Genomic DNA, 14,226 nt, shown 5'->3' on the forward strand with positions numbered 1-14,226 from the left:
GCAACATGAGGGCAGCCTCTGGGGGCTTGACACCAGCAAACATAGTTATAACTGGAAGAAACTGGAGGAGAGAGGCCAACAACTAATTGGGACTTCCTTCCTGGGACCCTCCAATCCCTCAAGCCTCCTTACCATGAATGTTCCTTCTTCTCTCAGAGTGCCATCCAGTGAGCCAGTTGTGCTGGCAAACCTTGCTCTGCACACTCACCCCCGGCCACATCAGGAGTCCCGAGACACTAGACCCCAGACCTCTGGCGGGAACATTAGGGAGGCAATGCTCGGCTGCCCTCCGCTCATCGACTCACTTACCCTTTGGTCGCGGGAGGATCTTCAGTGTACTGCAAAGAGCAGTGACCCTGCTCTTTAGTGTTTGATTGTCGGCAACTGCCTCTATGTTGCTGATGCTCCTAGAGTTCAGGCACATTGTTCAGGCAGTACTATAATCATGCTCTGAGCCCTTGAGGAAGCACTTGTGAGTTGAGGAGCATGAAGTGCTCTCACAACTAACAAGGTTAATTCCTCATTTGAAATAACTCAGATGACACAAAGATCTGTAGAGGGCCAGGTAGTATTGAGGAAGCAGGGGGCTTCAGAAGGATTTGGACAGGCTAGGAGAGTGGGCAATGAAGTGGCAGATCAAATACAATGTGGAAAAATGTGATGTTATGCACTTTGGAAGGAGAAATGGAGGCATGTACTATTTTCTAAATGGGGAAATGCTTAGGAAATCAGACGCACAAAGGGACTTGGGAGTCCTTGTTCACGTATCTCTTAAGGTTAACGTGCAGGTTCAGTCGGCAGTTAGGAAGGCAAATGCAATGTTAGCATTTGTGTCTAGAGGGCTAGAATACAAGACCAGGGATGTACTTCTGAGGCTGCATAAGGCTCTGGTCAGTCCCCATTTGAAGTATTGTGAGCAGGTTTGGTCCCAATATCTAAGGAAGGATGTGCTGGCCTTAGAAAGGGTCCAGACAAGGTTCACAAGAATGATCCCTGGAATGAAGAGCTTGTTGTATGAGGAACGATTGAGGACTCTGGGTCTGTACTCAGAGTTTAGAAGGATGAGGAGGGATCTTATTGAAACATACAGAATACTGTGAGGCCTGAATAGAGCGGATGTAGGAAAAACTAGAAGCAGAGGACACAATCTCAGACTAAAGGGCAATCCTTTAAAACAGAGATGCAAAGGAATTTCTTCAGCCAAAGGGTGGTGAATCTGTGGAACTCTTTGCCGCAGAAGGCTGTGGAGGTAAAGTCACCGAGTATCTTTAAGACAGAGATAGGTTCCTGATTAATAAGGGGATCAGGAGTTATGGGGAAAAGGCAGGAGATGGCGGATGAGAAATAAATCAGCCATGATTGAATGGCGGAGAAGATTTGATGGGCCGAGTGGCCTAATTTTGCTCCTGTGTTTTATGGTCTTATAGTCGAAAGGGAGTGAAATCAATATCCAGATCAAAGCTGCAGCAGGGCTCTGTTATGGGAGAGTTTGGTAGGATAGACAGGCTGCAGCTGAGCTGTGGTTGCCCCTGTTATAGATCTCCACAATGTTTAAAGATGGCTTGAGGGCCTCACAGACACAAAGTCCTCACAACACGCCACCTTGGCCCAGGGGTCCCACCAGCCCGGGCCAACCCCGACCTGGAATGCTTCAGCCCCCTGACTGAAGTCCAACCACACTGAACGATCTCCAACACAGCCTGCCACACTGGGCCAGCAGTTCCAGTGCCCTTGAGCCTATGCCAGAAATAGAAAGTGCGATTCACCTCCTCACTTCCCCTCAGCAGCTATTGTGCCAGGCTCCCATTTTTAAAAAGGAGTACGAAATGACACCCACATGACTTCCCGCTGGGAAGTCGGGTAATTCCCGGGAGGCCGCTGCATTCAACTTCAGTCTCGTTAATGAGATTGAAATAAATGCAAATGAGGGTTAATGATATTCTCACCATTTGTGGGCATGATCTGGAACTGCCATTGAGAGCAGGCCAGGGGAATTGCAAAATGGTTCACGCCCGGCGCAAATCTCGATTTTGCCCTCTCCCGCTATTCAAATGGCGTGCCCTGATCTGCGCCGGGTGCAACGTGGTCACTGAATCACACCTATAATGTCAAATCAAAGCAATCAGATGATTTTGGTCCATTCCAAAAAAAAACAAATGTCCATGCTTGAGGATGTGAAAATATTGTAGGAAAGAAAACTTGGATGTGGACCAACACTGCATGGGAATTCATTGAATGTGGCTCAAACGCTTGGTACAGACAAGCAAGGCAGTCAGTTCACAAAACAGGGGAACATAACTTACGTTCACAGGATGGAACTTCATCATCCCATCCCTCAGCTGTACATTGGCGATAATCTCTACCCACCATTTTGTATCTGGACAAAGGAAAGCAAACCACATATATCAGTAACCTGAAAGTTAATTGGGAAACTGGTGTAGTTTACAGACCAGGTGAGAAATTATGGTCACTAGAAAAATTATTTTGTCAACTCGCAACAATGTTAAGTTACATCAAGAGTGAGACTAGGTTAGCAGAAAAATGAGCTGGAAGCTAATAGAAACTTACGGCTGGAAAAAAGAGCAGTGCTGGTCAGGCTACATACAAAATATATGTAATAATCAAATAATCTTTATTGGTGTCACAAGTAGGCTAACATTAACACTGCAATGAGGTTACTGTGAAAATCCCCTTGTCGCCACACTCCGGCGCGTGTTTGGATACACGGGGAATTCAAAATGTCCAATTCACCTAAGAAGCACGTCTTTTGTGACTTCTGGGAGAAACTGGAGCACCCGGAGGAAACCCACGCAGACACGGGAGAACGTGCAGACTCCACACAGACTGTGACCCAAGCCAGGTCCCTGACGCTGTGAAGCAACAGTGCTAACCACTGTGCTGCCGTGTCTTACAGGAGGAGGATTGTCATCTCCAGCTCCCCTTGAAGCTAAATTACAATGTAACTTAAGTATTTTTAAAAAGCAGCAGATTAAGTGATCCAATGTTGATCTTTGTACATGGATCAAGGCCTCAGTGGCACATGTAAAATTTCCATCTGGCCTTTTACATTCCTATCACACCTGACCATGATCAACACAAAGTCTTTTTAAAAAATTGCCAGTTCAACACTAAATTGGAACCCTCACTCAGAACTCGTATTGAGAGCTGTGATCAGAAATGTGAAGAACAAGAGAGGGAACCTCAAATTGTCTTGTGATTAGCATTAAAGTAGCAAAGTCTTTCATCAAAATTGTGAATCCTCACCCAATATCACAATAAAAGATAACTTTATTTCCAAACGTCTTATTTGGTGCGATATAATATCCATTCAGAATCTGCCCAGGATCACCACAGTTTAATGCTGAATAGAAAATAAAATCAGAAAAGGTAGAAATGTTAAAAACGCCAATGTCTCCAACAGTTGTCCCATTCCAATTCGGGGGTGGAATTCTCCAACCCACCGGGGGGGAGGGGGGGTCGGAATATCGCCCAGGGCCGGCGTCAATCCCGCCCCTGCCGTGGCCCGAATTCTCCGCCACCTGGGAATCGGAGGGGGTGGGAATCGCGCCGCGCCAGTCGGCGGGCCCCTGAGCCGGTCGGCGGGCCCCCCGCGGCGATTCTCCGGCCTGCGATGGGCCGAAGTACCCCCGCTGACAGGCCTCTCCCACCGGCGGGAATCAAAGCACGTCTGGTGCCAGCGGGATTGGGGGCGCGAGCAGGCACCGGGGTCCTGGGGGGGGGGGGGGGGGTGCAGGGCGATCTGGCCCTGGGGGGTGCCCTCACAGTGGCCTGGCTCGCAATCAGGGCCCACTGATCGGCGGGCGGGTCTGTGCCGTGGGGGCACTCTTTTTCTTCCACCCCGCCATGGCCTTCACCATGGCGGGGGCAGAAGAGACCCCCTCCCCTCCGCATGCGCCGGTATGACGTCAGCAGCCGCTGACGCACCGGGCATGCGCGGATTTCCGCCGGCCGACGAAGGCCTTTCGGCCCCGGCTGGCAGGACGCCAAAGGCCGTTCGCGCCGGCCAGTGAAGCGGGAGCCACTCCGGCGCGGGCCTAGCCCCTAAAGGTGCAGAGAATTCTGCACCTTTGGGGAGGCCCGACACCAGAGTGGTTCTCACCACTCCACAACGCCGGGACCCCCCGCCCCACCAAGTAGGGGAGAATCCCGGCCCTGATCTTTAACATGAAGATAATAAGCTACTGCTGAACGGCAGAGAATATCAATTTGCACTAACATTGGAAACCAATTTTCAAAATGGTTAATGGAATGTAGTCCTCTATTGCAAGAAAGTTAGTACTTTCCCAGCACTGAGGTGCTAATCACACAAAACCAACTCCTCTGGACAGGCATGTGTGCCTTATACCAGACTCTTGAAGCAACTACTCTACTCGGAACACTGTTATAGCAGGAGACATTCAGGAAGACTGCAGAAACACTTTAGGGATGGCTTCTAAACATCACTGAAGAAGTCAAGCACACCCGTTAATTCATGGGACTCTATGGCTTGTGACCAACCAAAATGAGGAAGGTTCATTTGGGGATGCTCTGAAGACATTGACTGACTTTGTCTGGAACACACAGAGGCTGAGTCGAGGTGTCAGGGAGAGCGCACAAACCTCCCAATAATTCGGTCACTCGACCTTCCAACCACCACCCGACCCACATGTGGCAGTCTGCAGATTGGGGTTTTCAAAGTGCGGGTCATGACCTGCAGGTGGGTCACGGGCGGGTGTTGGAAGGTTGTGGAGCGATCGGTCACACTATTCCCGCGGTGGTGCCAATGGCCGCTACGGGCTTTTAAATTGAGAAGGCGGCTGCTGCCTCCTTTCAAATGAATGTAAATGAGGCTGTGTGGCATTTTCCAGCCAGAGCGGCAGCAGAGAACAGGTCACAAGCTCTGCATGTACACATGACATCTGGCGCCCTCAAGGTATGTACCAAATCATGGAGCAGAGGTGCTTCCATTTTCCAGCTGTTGGCAAGCAGGGCAAGTGAACTGTGAAGATGGATGGTTCTCTTAATAGTAGGAGATGGCCAGAGACTCAAATGGGCAGTTTACCTAATGGTCAGGATCTCACAACAGAATCTGCTGGAGCGAGCTGCTAAGGGGAGTCCAGGACAGGACAGAGCAGAGCTATTGTAAGCTCTGTACAGAGCTCCAGGGCCTTTGATTAGCAACCTACAAAGAAGAAACTTAACTCGGGAACAAAGCAGGATAAAGATGATTTCTTGCGGTACGATCTGCATGTTTCCCGGCAGCGTGGGATGGTTACAATGGGAAACCCAATTGACAAATGTCGAGTAGATAGAATCCTGGCGCCAGCAAACTGCACTGCCGAGAAACATAGGGTTGGGAAACCAGGGAATCCCTCCTGTAGTTTTGTCAATTGTGCCAATGCAAATAAGGATGCAAAGCCCATGTGTGTTATATGCAGGGACATACTGGCAAATGAGAGGAGAAGTTTCATATTCTGGAAGAGAAATGGTGGGTGAAAACACCTTTTGCGGCTGAGACCCCAGAGTCAGTTATTAACTTACAGCTGACTCCAAATGAATAGACTATGCTGCTGTATCTGACCTGTGACAGCACATTAAAAACATGGCAAAAGCCCATGAGTCCATCAGTATTCTGGTGTAGCATCCCCCAGGAGTATCCACTGTTGAGTAAAACAAGTATTTTGTTGCTATTGCCCTTAACGACAACCTCCATGTGCAAGGTTAGATTTTCGCACAAAATGAGCACAGAGAAACTGAACCTGAAAAGCGCCTAGCCCTCTCCTCCTTTGAACCTGATTCGAGTGAGATTGTGAGGACCAAGCAGGCTCCCCTTTCACATTAAAGGTAAGCGAATATGACATGTGACGCAAAGGTTGGTCAGCATGGGTCACAAATTGGCAAATGTGGGTCCCGGGAAAAAAAGTTTAAAAAACACTGTTGTAGACTGTGCATTGGACTATAAAGGGGAAAGAGCTGGAATACAGACATGAGGGAGTGATTGCAAGTCTCATATACATCACAAAGATCACTTATTTGTGCTTCCAAAGCATTATCTGCTCTACCTCAGCACCACACACAATAAAATCTTTCACCATGTTTTTAGCTCCTCCTCTATATCTATTAATATCACTGCAGCTTGTTCAGCAAAATAATGTAACATGTGCTGACCTTGTTGGAGCATAAAATGAGAATGCAAGAAACATACATAGAAAATAGAAACAGTGGGAGGCAATTTGGCCCTTCCAGCCCGCTCGATCTACCATTCATTATGATCATGGCTTATCATCAAGTTCAATACCCTGATACCGCCTTCCCCCTATATCCCTTGCTCCCTTACGCCCGAAAAGCTATATCTAATTCCTTCTTGAGATTACACAATGCCTTGGCCTCAACTACTTTTTGTGGTCGTGAATTCCACAGATTCACCACTCTCTGGGTGAAGAAATTTCTCCTCACCTCAGTCCTAAAAGATTTACCCTTTATCCTCAAACTATGAACCCTAATTCTGGACTCCTCCACCATCGGGAACATTCTTTCTGAATCTACCCTGCCTAATCCTGTTAGAATTGTATAAGTTTCGATACGATCCTCTCTCACTCTTCAAAACTCCATGAATATAATCCTAATCGATTTAGTATTTTCTCATATGAAAGTCCTGCCATGCCAGGAATCAGTCTGGTAAACCTTCACTGCAGTTCCTCCATAGCAAGTTCATCATTCTTCAGATAAGGACACCAAAACTGCACATAATGCTCCAGGTGTGGCCTCACCAATGCCCTATACAATTGCAGTAAAACATCCCTTTTCTTATATTCAAATCCTCTTGCTATGAAGTCCAACACCGCTTGCCTTCTTTACTGCCTGCTGTACCTGCGCGCTTAATTTCAGTGACTGATGCACAAGGACACCAAGGTCTCTCTGAGTAGCCACCTCTCTCAATTTACACCCATTCAAGTAACAATCTGCCTCCCTATTTTTGTTACCGAAGCGGATAACCTCACATTTATCCACATTATACTGCATCTGCCATGCATATGCCCACTCATTCAGCCTGTCCAAATCCCGCTGAAGCAACTCTGCATCCTCCTCACAGCTCACCCTCCCACCCAACTTTCTATCATCTGCAAATTTGGAGACAAGTTCCCTCGTCCAAATCATTAATATATAATGTGATAGTTGGGATCCTAGAACAGATCCCTGTGGTATCCCACCAGTCACTGCTTTCCAATCGGAAAAAGACACATTTATTCTAACTTTGTGTTTCCTGTCTGCTAACCAGCTTTCTCTTCATCTCAAGACACGACCCGCAACCCCTATGCTTTAACTTTACATAGCAACATACTATGTGAGACCTTGTCAAAAGCCTAAATAAACCAACTCTGCTAGTTACACCTTCAAAGAATTTTAGTAGATTCGTCAGGCATGCTTCCCTTTCGTAAATCCATGCTGACTTTGTCTGATTATACACTGCTTTCCAACAAGAGGAAGGGAAGGGAGAATGAGCAAGATTAAATTATGGATCATTAATATCACTTGCATTTTTCCTTTTCCTGTCATTTTCACTTCCTCGATTTCCCATGGCCAAAACTACAATTTCCTGTCAGCTCGAAATCCACTAAAGTTAGAGCCTCCTAAACTGTCAATCACCCAGCAAAACACAGCTCTTCGCTTCAACACTAATACTTGTAGTTGGGGAGAAGATTGAAGTCTTCTTTAACAAACAGGAGAGATTTGTTGAATGACAATTTCTCATCTCATAAATTATTACTATGCAATGCTGAATTAAAGCATTGAATGACTGTTTGCTCCCTCATTCAATGAAGATAGATCTCCAACCTAGAGGATGTCAAAATGTAGAGAAGAAAACTTGTACGTGAATCAAAACTCCAGGACAATACACTGAAAAGAGCACTATCATTTGGAAAGGAAGGTAAGTCCAGCACTTTACAAAAGAGAGAAATCTAACTTACGTTTGCAGGATGGAACTTCGCCATCCCAACCCTCAGCTGTACATTCCCGATAGTCTCTACCCAACATTTTGTGTCTAGAAAAAGATTTATTAGATAAGTCACCATTTGGATTCTAAGACACATAGAGGGAAAATCTATCAAATAATCAAAAGTATATCGTGAAACAAAACAGTCAATCAAAAATCAATCATTCTCCCAAATTACACTCCATCTGCCGAATATTCGTCCAGTTACTTAAGTTATCCCTATCCCTCTGAGAAACTAAAGTTAGCAGAACAATGAAGGAATCAGGCTCAATTAGAGCTCTGATAGAGAATGTAATTTGAACTGTGAAGAATGAGAGTTGGACAACATGTAGCCCTTCACTAAAATTACTCTGTAATTTACATACTGAATACTCACCCAAAGTCACAATAAAAAGTAACTTTGTTTCCAACTGTTTTATTTGGTGCCTTATAATATCCATTAAGAATCTCTCCAGGGTTACCACAGGTTATTGCTACACAGAAAAAAAATGAGTAGAGATAGAAACATGAGAAAATCCCAAATTCTCCAAGAGTTCTCTCACTGCAATTCACAGTGTTTAACATGAGGATGAATAACAACAACATAAATACGTCACAACAGCTCCCTCTCATCTTCAATTGCACTCCATATTGATCTTCGGCTACTTACGAAAATGGTGAGACTAGAAGCCATGGAAGAACAGAGATATTTAGCTTTGAATGCAAGCAAGTCACTGAAAATCAATGCAATTATATTCTACAGTCCTAATTCAATACTGCCCATTGTTTCAAAGATGTTGGAACTCAAAAGTAAAAAAGTGACTTCATCGTTTCTTATCCGTCTTGAAAATTATTATTAACCCTTCCAGGGCTTTATTTGGCCTACCTCAGCACCCCTGCTACTAAATTCTTCCACCATGTTTCTGCCACCTCAGCAATATCTACTTCTATCATTTCCGTAAATTAATGCAACAGTTTCCTATTGGCTGCACGAACAGAGTGAACTCAGTGGGGCTTAGACAAAATAGTATCTTAAGGGAAGAAGGAAGGAGGAAGAGAAGGTAGAGTGAATAATTGACATTCCTTGCATTTTTCCTTTGCTTTTCACTTCCTCCTCCTAGGCAGTGCAATCTACTGGCTAGAATTGGGATGCAACGCGGCTAGTAGATCCCAGGAGAAGCCTCTTCCGGGATTTACACAGCTTGCCACATCTCACAAGATCCCACTTTAATTCATCACTTTAATATGCACTCGCCGGAGTTACCTAAGGTGCAGGATCTAAACTCCTCACCTTGGAGACCCTGATCGAGTGCCGGTTAATACTGGTCCCCACAAATGGGGACCAGAGGGCGGCATGGTGGCACAGTGGTTAGCACTGCTGCCTGCCGGCACTGAGGACCCGGATTCAATCCCGGCCCCAAATCACTGTCTGTGTGGCATTTGCACGTTCTCCCCTTGTCTGCGTGGGTCTGACCCCCACAACCCAAAAGATGTGCAGGGTAGGTGCATTAGCCATGGTAAATTGCCCGTTAATTGGAATTTTTTTAAAAATTGGGACCAGACATACCGGCACTTGTGGGGGGGGGCAGTCTCCAAGGGATCGGGGCCCCTGGGTGGCTGGGCTCTGGGCAGTGTGGTACCCTGGTGCTGCTAGCCTGACACCCTGCCAGCCTCGCTAAATGCACTCGATTATGGGACTCTGCTTCATTTCTACTAGATCACGCACCAAATTTCCCATGGACCAAACTACTACTGCCTTCCAACACAAGCTCCCCAGAACTGGCACCTTCTAAACTTCCCATCACCCACCAAAAGTCAGCTCCTTCTTGAAACATTATGATTGGTGCTAAGAAAGCAGACTAAAGTCTTCTGGAGAGAGCAGGATTGATGTGATGAGTGGTGTCATTTCTCATATCACATGTTGGCCTGTATGGGTAGGGTGGCAAATGGTGGCATTAGTTTGGATGGACAGGGTGAGGGCAATGTGAGGAGGGGATGAGTGCAGTGAGTGGCGAGGGCTGGAGAGATATATTTTGTTTCATTGCTGTTCAAAGTTTGATGATGTGCTGGAGCTCAGAGGCCAGCCTTCTGCTCAGCGAGTTTCCATACCTAGAAGCCTCTGAATTCCATCTCAAGGCAATGTACTCCAAACCCATTTTCCCCCAATCCCCCAAAATGAAAGTTCCAACTTCCAGGCCACTCCAAATTTGGGATTGCAAAGTTGGGAGTTTTTCTGACGATGTACCCGACCCAGGAGAGGAAAGCCAGGTCATTCAATTTCTTCAATGTGCAATGTTGAAAATCTAAGCATTGAGTAACTATTTACTCCCATTCCAAGAAATCAGAATTCCAAGCCAAACGATGGAGGGACAAAAAGCTGGTCGTAGCCAATGCTACGCTGGTGATTTTGAACCCACACTCTCCATCCATACGAAACTTGACAGAATCTCAAAATACGGAGAGAATTGAAACACACGATTCTCTACGGCGTGATTGGGTTTTGGAATTTTCACCCCCCCCCCCCCCCACCCCCCCCCCCCCCCCCCCTCTACAGGAGAGTAGTGTGAATCGCACCACAGGAACCCGGGAACCTCATTTTAATATATTAAACCTCACTGTCATCAGAGCACAATCTCTCCAGACCTACCCCTCCCCCTCATGGAATATTGATCCGGCACCAGTGTGATTTACAACAGGTTTGGCCAGGCATGAGGCTATTGAGGGGAACACTCCGGGGGTGAGAGGTAATTATAGACCCGGAGTGTAAAGGGGCATGCCCATGCATGTCGCGTGCGGGAGGAGGGGTTTGCTGGCAATGAACGTCGGGGGCAGGGGGAAGAGTTCCCAAGACTTCCGTGATGCCGTCTACAGCGCTGGTCTGGGCACCCTTCAAAGACGGCGCATTCTGTTTGGAGCCAGTTCCTGGCTCTAAGAGGCTCCACCCCACCAGTGGAAAGCGTAAATCCCACCCAACTCACTTTTCTTTGGTAAAGAGTCTCAAAATTCTATTCTTCTCACCGGAACTGACACTTAGTCATTTTTTGGTAAGATTCTGCCCGATACAACAATTCATTGCTGGCTGGCTCAATTGTTTGGTAAAGGGAGCAGGCCAATCACATTACAAAAGAGGGAAATGTAACTTACGTTGACAGGATGGAACCTCACCATCCCATCCCTCAGCTGTACATTGTCGAGTATCTCTACCCACCAATTTATATCTAGACAAAGAGAAGAAAACCACCTGTAAGTTAATTCGAAAAATGTTAGCATGCTGACCAGACTAGAATTCATTTAAAAAAAATAAATTTAGAGTACACGATTATTTTTTCCTAATTGAAATGAAAAATTAAAATCGCTTATTGTCACGAGTAGGCTTCAATGAAGTTACTGTGAAAAGCCCCTAGTCGCCACATTCCAGCGCCTGTCCGGGGAGGCTGGTACGGGAATCAAACCGTGCTGCTGGCCTGCCTTGGTCTGCTTCAAAAGCCAGCGATTTAGCACAGTGTGCTAAACCATCCCCTAAAATGAAATGAAAATCGCTTATTGTCACGAGTAGGCTTCAATTAAGTTACTGTGAAAAGCCCCTAGTCGCCACATTCCGGCGCCTGTCTGGGGAGGCTGGTACGGGAATCGAACCGTGCTGCTGGCCTGCTTTAAAAGCCAGTGATTTAGCCCAGTGAGCTAAACCAGATGTAATTAAGGGGCAATTTAGCATGGACAATTCACCTACCTTGCAAATCTTTTTGTGTTGTGGGGGGCAGATGCACGCACACATGGGGAGAATGTGCAAACTCCACACCGCCAGTGACCCGAGGCCAGGATCGAACCCGGGCCCTCGGTGCCGTGAGGCAGAAGTGCTAATCACTGCGCCACCGTGCTGCCCTTACCAGGCTAGAATTCTAAAGGTCCATAGAGAAATACATCTCGCAAAATAGCCAAAAGCTTTTTTTAAAAATGGGACCAGGTTAGCAGAATAATGAAGGAATCAAATACAGTGGTGTTGTCATGAAATAAATTACTGTCGCTGAGATCCTGTATGAAGTACATTGTACAGAAGAAATATTGGTGCATCCAGCTCACCTTCTAGCTGATTTTTAATGCAGTTTAAGAATTTTGAGGAATCAGCAGACACATACAACCCATGTTAATCTCAGATTATGGGCTAGGGATCATTAACAGATTCAGCATTTTCAGCTTTCCATTACTTTTCCAGTCCAAGCATTGACATTTCTCACCTTGATCAGCACAAAGATTTTTTTTAGAATTGTGAGTTCAACACTAAATTAGTGCCTCATTCAGGGCTCACACTGGGTGCTCTTATCAGAAATGTGAAACACAAGAGACAGCCATCTGAAATTATCCTAATCACAACACTAAAATTATCCAGTCCCTCACCAAAATTATACATTAGTTTCTACTCACCCAATGTCACAATAAAAATTAACTTTATTTCCAACTGTCTGATTTGATGGGGTATAATATCCATTGAGAATCTCTCCTGGGTTACCACAGTTTATCGCTACACAGAAAGTAAAATAAGAAAAGATGATTATTATAAAACTCCAAATTCTCCAGCAATTTTTTTTTGTTGGAATATTTAATATGAAGCTGAATAGAGACAACAGAATTCTTCACGACATCAAGTTCCACGGGCAGAGTCTGATGGCCCTATTGCTGTGATGGCCCCTGCCAGAAATGCTTAGAGCCATTCAAAAGTCCATCAACTTCAACAGGACCAGAACATTCCCTCAGTGCGATTGCTGGAAATTTCTGCCTCACAGGTTTGTAATTACCTGTTTTAATATATGGCAACACAAATACAAGATTTTCTCTCAATCTGCAACACCTCACAAACCTTCAACAAAATTTTCCTTGCAGTAAACCATGTTGGCTCTGCCTGATTTCCTGGAATTTTTCCAATCGCCCTGCTACGATCTCTTTAATAATGGCTTCTAACATTTTCCCGATGACAGATGTGAGGCTAACTGGTCTGTCATTTACTGCTTTTGTTTGTCTCCTTTTTGTGAATAGAGGAGTCACATGTGCTATTTTCTAATCTAATGGAACCTTCCCCGAATCTAGGGAATTTTGGAAATTTAAAACCAATACATAAACTATCTAATTTGCCACTCCTTGTTCAAAACCTTAGGGTAAAGTCTACCGGACCCAGAGATTTGTCAGCCCACAGCCCCAACAAATTGCTCAATATCACTTCCCTAGTGATTGTAATTTTCCGGAGTTCTTCCCTTCCATCCATTTCCTGATTTACAGCTATTTCTGGGATGTTACTTAAGTCCTCTATAGTGAAGGCTCATGAAAAATATTTGTTTAATTCAACGGCTGTCTCCTACTTTCTATTATCAATTCCCACATGTGCTTTCAATATAGGATCAATGCTCATTTTGTTAACTATTTTCTCCTTTAATTCTACAATTCTCTATATATGTACAGAAAGTCTAACTTTCTATCTTCTTATTACAAGCTATTTTTCTTTTGTACTCATACCTTTCCTTCCTTATCACGCCTCAAAACTTGGCTATTTGCTACAACAGTAATGGTGGTGCTAGCGATGAAGATTCAAATCTTCTGGAGGGGGTAGGATTGATTTGATGAATGATAATTTCTCTTTTTGCACAATCTAAATATTCAGAAATCTTCAACATGAATTAACATTATTAACAATTCATTGAAAGTGTGTCAATAATTTGTCAGTAAAAAGCAAAAGCTAGTCACATTACAAAACAGGGGAACATAAACTTACGTTCACAGGATGGAACCTCACCGTCCCAACCCTCAGCTGTACATCGCCGATAATCCCTGCCCACAATGTTGTATCTAGGAAAAGAAACAAGCTGCCTGTTATCAGAGTCATGGAGATTGATTGGGAAAGTGTTACAATTTGCTGATCAGGTAGGAATTTGAGGATTCATTAAGGAAAAATCAATTAAATTATTCAACATATTGTGGTAAAGAATAACAACCACACAACTAGATTAGCAGAAAAGTGAAATAGGAATCAAATAGAACATAAGAACTAGGAGCAGGAGTAGGCCATCTGGCCCCTCGGGCCTGCTCCGCCATTCAATGAGATCATGGCTGAGCTTTTTTAGACTCAGCTCCAATTTCCGGCCCGAACACCATAACCCTTAATCCCTTTATTCTTCAAAAAAACTATGTAACTTTATCTTTAAAACATTTAATGAAAGAGCCGCAACTGCTTCCCTGGGCAAGGAATTCCATAGATTCACAAC

The 14,226-nt window shown here is 45.1% G+C and overlaps 1 protein-coding gene across 1 annotated transcript in view; it reads right to left on the reverse strand.

The window, feature by feature from the left end:
* LOC119978257 (sushi, von Willebrand factor type A, EGF and pentraxin domain-containing protein 1-like) overlaps positions 1 to 14,226 on the reverse strand; it is a 129,039-nt gene that overhangs the window by 83,834 nt on the left and 30,979 nt on the right. The window contains exons 16-22 of the mRNA XM_038819737.1: positions 13,737 to 13,810; positions 12,398 to 12,494; positions 11,120 to 11,193; positions 8,373 to 8,469; positions 7,971 to 8,044; positions 3,265 to 3,361; positions 2,304 to 2,377 (exon numbers count right to left, since the gene is read on the reverse strand). Coding sequence (XP_038675665.1) covers positions 2,304 to 2,377; positions 3,265 to 3,361; positions 7,971 to 8,044; positions 8,373 to 8,469; positions 11,120 to 11,193; positions 12,398 to 12,494; positions 13,737 to 13,810 — 587 coding nt within the window. The remainder of the gene's footprint in view (positions 1 to 2,303; positions 2,378 to 3,264; positions 3,362 to 7,970; positions 8,045 to 8,372; positions 8,470 to 11,119; positions 11,194 to 12,397; positions 12,495 to 13,736; positions 13,811 to 14,226) is intronic.

Source organism: Scyliorhinus canicula, chromosome 15 (genome assembly GCF_902713615.1).
Source record: "Scyliorhinus canicula chromosome 15, sScyCan1.1, whole genome shotgun sequence".
Lineage (NCBI taxonomy): Eukaryota > Metazoa > Chordata > Chondrichthyes > Carcharhiniformes > Scyliorhinidae > Scyliorhinus > Scyliorhinus canicula.